This window comes from Rhopilema esculentum, chromosome 8 (assembly GCF_057945365.1).
Source record: "Rhopilema esculentum isolate cy_ngs chromosome 8, ASM5794536v1, whole genome shotgun sequence".
NCBI lineage: Eukaryota > Metazoa > Cnidaria > Scyphozoa > Rhizostomeae > Rhizostomatidae > Rhopilema > Rhopilema esculentum.
The window spans coordinates 7,371,124-7,378,809 of NC_142822.1; the positions used below are offsets into that span (position 1 = coordinate 7,371,124).

Here is a 7,686-nt window from a genome sequence, read left to right on the forward strand (position 1 = left end):
TCAAACAATATTGTATTCCCATGAATCCTTGTTGTTCAAGAGTTCTGTAAATTCCTCACTTAGTTCATTGTACGACTGATATGTAGATGGCAGCTCCAAAACTGGTCCACATGTGTGAGCTATTGGTCTTCTACCTTTGCCAGACTGAACTGGATCACTTAATAAATCACTGAATGATATTGCTATGCTGTCACACAAGAGGATATCACTTCCTGTGATGAATTGAAGGAATGTTTCTAGCAAGGTACATTGCAAGGACTTGATGTAGCGCTTGAGATGATCTAAACAGCTCCTCTCTGCATCATTTGATGGATTTGCATCTATAAGTTTGATCAACTTTTTTGGTGTTGGCTTTTTTTGATTGTAAAAATTTTCAAGAGCTTCCACTGATTTAAAATCATCAAACTGCAGCAATATCTTCAAATAGGGGGACCAGCAATGCATTATATATTTGGGTCGTTGAATTAATTCTTGATGGGCAAGTTGATGAATTATCTCATTTATGTTTTCTTTGGTAACATGTTTATAGCATTTGTAACTAGATAGAAAATCTAACACATCCTCATCTGTAGAATCAAAGTCATCACTCATGCATTTCTTCAATGCTTCTCTTTCTTCTTCACCTATATACTTATAAAACGATTTCAGCAGATAGTCATCACTGACACCATCTTCCCCAAACAAACATGCTGCTATGAATGCTGGGGACAAAACCAGTGGAAAGTAACGCTCCTTCATAAATCCAAACAGCAAGATCCTGGCTACAGCTGCCCACTCTTTCTTTTGATAGTCATGGCGAATTGCAGGTACTTTACTCTGAGCACCAACACTTAAGGCATTACAAAAGCCTTTCCAGAATGATGTTAATGCATCACGAAGAACCCCTGCTCCACGTCCAATTTCTTCTTGCCCATTATAGCCAATGTAAGTTACATCAACATTGCATTGTAAAATATCATCATGGTTAAAAACCTCCAGCATATCTTGCCTTAGTTTCGATCTATGTATCTTAACAAGTCTTATGTTGTTCTCTGATGCTGCATTATTTGAAATTTCAACAACATCCAGTATTGCAGGACCTGTTGATGAAATAAAACCATTCACTGACAAGGATTAGAAATTGAGTAAAATTCCATTTGTGAAGTATATAAAATGCATTGAGATGCATTATTTGCACATAAGATTGGTATAGCAAAGACATAAATGAAACTTCATATTGTTGATTTGATCTTCAAATACACTCTTTTTTATAAGAACAATTTGATAAGAACAGGAGCCTTAAAATTGGTCAAAAGTCAAGAACAAATTAAGAACAAGCTGAGGCTGAGCTACTTGAACATAAATCTACTGGCTTTAAAAAAAGAGTATATATACAAATTGTGACTGTTTATAATTATAACATGAATGTTACTTGTAAGCCCATTGAAAAACTTATATAGTTGTGTCTTTGTCATAACATCTCAAAATCACTAAAGGAACCATACAATATGGGGCTTGAATATAGCACATAAGACAACTGGGAGGTACATATATATGAAGACAACATAATCTCCCAACAGTACCAAAGGAATCTCCCAAAATTGGCATGGGCTGCAAAATGTTCTGACCTCACAATATGCACAAAATGCCTCCTGCCCTTGAAATATGCCTCCACTTTTCTCTTAGGAAACCAATAGGAAGTCTGTGAATTGCTTCAAGACATTTACTAATTAATAAGATGAACTTATCTGTAGTTACCTTCAACAATATTTTCAATTATTATTGTCTCAGGATTATTCTCAATTTGAGCGGCTTGTAACAAAGCAGTTTCAAGGGCTTCAGATTCATGCTCAAATTTCTTAGATGTGGATGCTTCTGGGTCTCTTGTTGATGGCATTGCACAGTCAGTTGCCGCAAACGGTGAAACAAGGAGCTGTTGAAAAGTCAAAATTTATATATTAAATATAATATATATTACAAACATTTATTGAGTTTTCAGGTATAAAAAAATACAGTATGTGAAGATATTTGAGGCTCTTGAAATCTGAGGCTCGATATTGGGGTTCCTTGAAATTAGAACTTTATATATTGGCGAGGGTCAGAAAATGGAACCATACACTCTTTTCTTATAAGAACAATTTTATAAAAGAAACAGTCTCAAACTGGTCAAAAGTCAAGAACAAATTAAGAACAAGCTTAGGCTGAGCCACTGTAAAATGCAATAGCCATGTGTTGGTTTTTTTTCATTGAACATTCAAACTTGTCTGCAAATGCAGGTTGTCTCTCCCCCTTTTTGGAAAATTAGGCCTGGACACGGCCTAATTTATCAATTTAACAACAAATCAAGAGCAATTCAGCCTCTGATTTTGGAAAATTCAAGAACAAAAAGCCTGAATCTAGATTTACTGGTTCTTATACAAAAAGAGTGTATATGGATAATGTATACAAGTACCCTTTGGGAACGAATTTTTTTTAAAAATCCTACCTCTTGAATGTCATCGTCTTCCTCGTCTTCGATGGGGCTGTATGCTTCATTTAGCATGAACTTCAAAAAGTCTGACGTTTTAGTCAAATAAAAATAAATTCTGGAATATGGTTTTCCGAGCTCTTCTTTGTACTTTTTTAAAATGAACGATTCTGTGCTACCAGGTAAATTTTTTACCTCCGTTCTATCTGGATAAACAAGGGTTACCATATCATGGGTCGCGAATACATTTTGGTTGAACCTGACAATTTTCTCGCGTGCTTTTGCCAGCAGCTCTTCAGCACCCACGCTTGGGCTAATCTTGAGGGGTAAGCAAGAGCCCCTGGCAATGCGCAAAAGTCCATCTTTTTTTTGCATAATACCGATCTGAACATTGACTTCAAATGGTTGCTGTGACTTGCTTTTTTGTGTTTTCTTGGCTTTGAAACCAGCAGCCCTTTCTTTCCCCTTCGCCTCCATAAACGCCTCAAATGATACTTCGCAACCGGCAGTTTGTCGAGATCTTTTTGCCTCGATTACTTTTTGATCACTTGAATCCAGTGATCGTTTCTTCGTCGAACCACATTGATGGCAATAATTAGCATCTGCTGGGAGATGCGCCCCACAATTTTGGCAGAACATCTTGCCCGATCGTAGCAGCGATGCAAAGGCGGGAACAAGGTGGCAACATCAACAACACTTTGTATGCTGCAGGTCAAACTTTTAGTGTATGCTGCAGGTCAGACTTTTAGTGTATGCTGCAGGTCAAACTTAGTGTATGCTGCAGGTCAAACTTAGTGTATGCTGCAGGTCAAACTTAGTGTATGCTGCAACATTTACTTAGTGTGCTGCAGTTATATTTTGTGATCATGTAAATGAATTTGTGCATGTGAAATTCATTTTGCAACCGCTTTTGCTTTTGTGTACGTGCAAAACTTAGTACATGCTGCATGTCCCTTGTGGGCCATCGTAGCAAAAGGTTTTTAGACAAATACATGGAAATTTATCAAATTCATTCGGTCTAAGGGCTCCTAAGCAAGGCTTTTTGAAGGGCGGGACTACTGGTGACTGGTTGGACTGAAAGAGAAGCAACTGAATGAGCGGCAAACGACAAGCCATCCCTCCCTCCAATAAGATAACTATGTTTATGATTTGCTCTTTCTGTTTTGTAATTGTTGTTTACATCAGTCAGTTATTTACAAGTGCTCAAAAATTAAAAGTAGGGAATGGTACAATTATTGTAACAATATCAGTGACACAAGAGCGTTATTGAGAAAACTACTGAGAAGATAGGATCGTGTGCCGCTCTCGCCCATCTGGCAATCATATTTCATGAAAGGAATATTTGTTTGAAGTATTCTACCCAGTGCGGTCACAGCTATTTTTGGAAATTCTTGTGATCGCCCCTGTTTGCTTTGAAGCGCTGCACACTGAGGACCAACCTTCGGTTGATCAATGGAGTACAACCTGGGAAAACCCTTTATTTCTACGAAATCTGGGAATCCCCTTTAAGATGAATGACATCAAGCATGGCTGGTCTGCGACAGTCGACAAGAAACGTGGAAAAGAAAAAGCGGAATAACCAGTGCATACATCTCATAGAATTTCAATATCTAATACACATAACAACATGAAAAGTTATTATTAAGGTTTATCTTTTTAGTAAATTTTCATATTACAACTCTAAAAATTTTTTCTTTTAAATATAGTATTGCTTTGTGAACAATAATGTTTCATGTAACAATGTTTTGCTTTTACCAATACTTATCATATACACACTATTAAAACTCACGTTTAGGTTTTCAAGGAGTCCACCCTTCAGTTTTTGGTAAACGGGCTGTCCTCTCCGCTAGTTAAAATTTATCTTTGATGTTAAATATCCAAGTATTTAAAGAGTTAAAAGTTTTCAGTCCCAGCCCGAAGTATGTTCACAAGTAACTCGAAATTTTATTGGCAGATCTTTTGAAGGTAGGCTATCAGGGTCTCTGCACAATACGTTACTTCAAGGTGAAGAGCGTAATTTCTAACAGCAAACACTATCGTTGTCAGCGAGCTTTGGTGGAGATAGCTCTGTACTCGTTCAGTCATGACATTCTCCAATTGCCTCGTGTACTCTGAAATCGCTAGAGTGTTGTCATTGAGTTCTACTTTCATGACATCTATGACATATAATGTATTTTTCAATCTGCGAACAAGGCTTTCTATCGCGTTCTTCAGCTCATGTGCATTAGGATCTGTTTCACTGTATGCTGCACTCATAAAGTCTTTCAACGTTGTGATGGCATTTTGAAATGCGTTTAGTACGCAAATAAGTTTCTCGTTCGTTGAATTTGCATGCAATAGCTGGACTTTTAAGCTTGCGAAATCTACCCTCAGGTTGTCGAATGTAATTACTCCAATCTTCGAGGAAGCGTTGTAGTTTTTATCGTATAATTCACCCAATTCCGTAGAAGTTTGGGCAAAGTTAAAGGTGCTCTCAATCAGTTCGTGTACTCTGTCCATCGTTGTTTTCTGAATGTATGTTGAGGTTAGCCATCGTTTTTTATGAAGTTGAGACGGGAATCTCCCTGATGGTTCGTACCAACAAGCCATGTGAGCATGTCGCGAAAACGCCCCTTCCAATTACATCATCTTTAACTACAAGAAACTGCAGCAGGATCAGGTGACATGGTCATGAGAGGGTTGTCCACTGAGGCGTAACATCATTTTAGAAACTTTGTTTGGCAAGTACTTTGGCAGACAAATGAAAGGGGATAGGGTTAGAGTGGGACAGAGAAAACAGGTCGTTCAAATTTTACAGCCGTTCAAATTCTAAAAGGGGGCGAAGAGACAAATTTGCTAACTAATTTAAGTGGAAGAATTAGGTATTGGCGAAGGTCATAGTTTTAGAAATTCTACACGTGAATTGTTCACTGGAAACATAGATAGATTTTTTTATGCTCACATCGGCTTACATTTGTGAGCCTATAAAAGGTACAAGGGTGGCCTTCGCTGAATTTCTCTAAAAACAGTAGCAAAACGGTAGAAAAGGGAGCCTACCTGCCAATCACCATTGTATCAGCCTGTTGTCGGGCTAAAGTGCGCCAGCCCGTGCTTCGAAATTCTGCTACTCTAAACAAAGTTTTTGATGGCAGTTAGAGCTATCAAAAGGGTTGCCCTAAGAATTTATTCAGATTAAGTTTGCTCTAATCAGAGCAACTCCCAATCTTCAAGTTAGCATTCTTTCATTTCGTTAGACTTCATTGGAAATAACTGACCACTCAGCCTTTAACCCATATTAGTTTTGCTCCAACGACGGGCTGCTTGAACATAGGGTATTGGTCAAGGGTTTTCTTTCCAGTGTTAGATATTAATAACTAAATATTGAATTATGGTGAATTAGTGAAACAAATGCCCGTTTTTGTTTGCGTGCGGCAAAACACTGCATTGAAGAAGTCACGTACACCTTTGGTCAAAAATCCTTTTAAGATGATTTGATGATCTATCTGTAGGCCGAGCACTCCACAGGCGTGAAATGTGTCATACTTTATAAAAAAATTTATAAAAAGTAAACTTTTTTACTAAATTATATTAGCTTAGTTATGACGTTGTGTCGAGCTGTGGTACAATATATGTAAGGGCATTTCAGCTTAAATTGCTATTACATACCTTTTTTCAAAAGAACATCTAAATTTTTGCTGAGATTTAATATTCTTATAATTTTAAGATTCTGAGCCTAAAATGTATCCGTAGAATCGCTGAATTCGTAGAAATCCTTTTTTCTCTGGTGAAAATTCCCATGATTTTATCCAAGAGTGAATTTTATGTCGTTGTGGAGCACTCTCGTTTATCTGCACACCCTCCTCCTCCAGGGGCCAACCAATATTTCAAAAACATTTTCAGTCCGGAAAATTTTAAAGATACCATAAAAAGTCGGCCTTTATCTATAGGAAAACCCCCAAATATATGTTTTTGTAAAAATAAAACCTAGAATTATGAGAAGAAGGTTTCATAAATATGGAGAAAACGTAAAAACATCAAATTTATTTTCTAAACAAGTACCTTATATTCCAAATTTACTCAACATAGAAATAGATGGCACTAGCGGGTAAGAAAGTCAAACTTTTCCTCCCTCTTTCCCCTCCCTTGCCCGGTTGACCTTCCCAAACCGCCTTCTTAGAAAAGATGATCGCTTAGTAGTGATTTCATTCTGTGGTTTTAACTGCGATCGGGAAAAGGAACTAAAGGTGGAAAACACAATTGAAGAAGTCACTTTTCGCTACAGATGTCTTGCCTGGCTATCACAAGACTGCCCAAACCGTTTGCGAATCCATTAGAAAACCTCCAGATGATGATCAGCCACTTTTTTGAATTCGTGGTTGGTTATCAATTGAGATGTGCCACAAAATGTGCCAATACAGTGTTGCCAGAATCACTAATTCATAAAAGAATCACCAACACAGGCCAAAATGCGCATAAAAAGCCAATTAAACATTTTCGCAAAATACACATTGCGCAAGCGTAGTATATATTTCGAAGCAAGTGCCCTTTAAATAAAATTTTCTAAACTCAAACAAGAAATTGAGAAACTTTCGCCTTAAAAAATTAGGTCATAAAATTGACATTTGGGTTCACACTGTGTAGTATTGTTTATTCCTTGCAAAGGAATGTCCTCAAACTTACAGCTGAAAAGGCCAAAATGCCAATTTAACAAGTAGGCCAAAACAAATTTTGCAGGCAATTTGAAAACTTGGCCTGAAAAAGGTCGATCTGGCAATCCTATACCAATACAACATGCCCCCTGACCATGCTCCTTTTAGACATACCTACAATGCCTGCCAAAAGTACTTGGAACAACCAGCAATTTGCGTTGCATTTGATATCTTTCATTCCTTTCCCGAAAAAATTACTACTTCCGCCCCCTTCCTCCTAAAACAATGTTGATAATTTAAAGTAAAATCATAAAAGAAGCGCAAAAGAAAGTGCTGCCTACAATCCTAACCCGTCTAATAGTGAACCAACATAGTTCTGTAGGGGAGAGGGGGATGATTGATTTTGACCTTGGAAATTGACGTCAGTGTTCCAAGATTTTTGGCAGGCATTGTATATTATTTTGAAACATATTGTGCATGTGCACAAGCAAAGTATCTTGAAAAGGGGTCGTAGGACGTTCTGGTGAGTGTGAGTGTTGAAATGGAAGCAAAGAACAGAGATGCTTTTAAAAACATTCTATCAAAAATTTCTCAAAATTCCACTTGTTCTAC

General features: G+C 37.4%; 1 protein-coding gene across 1 annotated transcript; it reads right to left on the bottom strand.

The window, feature by feature from the left end:
• LOC135687264 (uncharacterized) lies at positions 1 to 3,899 on the bottom strand. Its single transcript, XM_065203781.2, has 3 exons — positions 2,465 to 3,899; positions 1,738 to 1,912; positions 1 to 1,079 (listed from the first exon to the last, which is right to left on the bottom strand). The coding sequence occupies exons 1-3, from the start codon at positions 3,083 to 3,085 to the stop codon at positions 1 to 3; spliced, it is 1,875 nt and encodes a 624-aa protein (XP_065059853.2). The 5' UTR covers positions 3,086 to 3,899.
• Between the last annotated feature and the right edge of the window lie 3,787 nt (positions 3,900 to 7,686).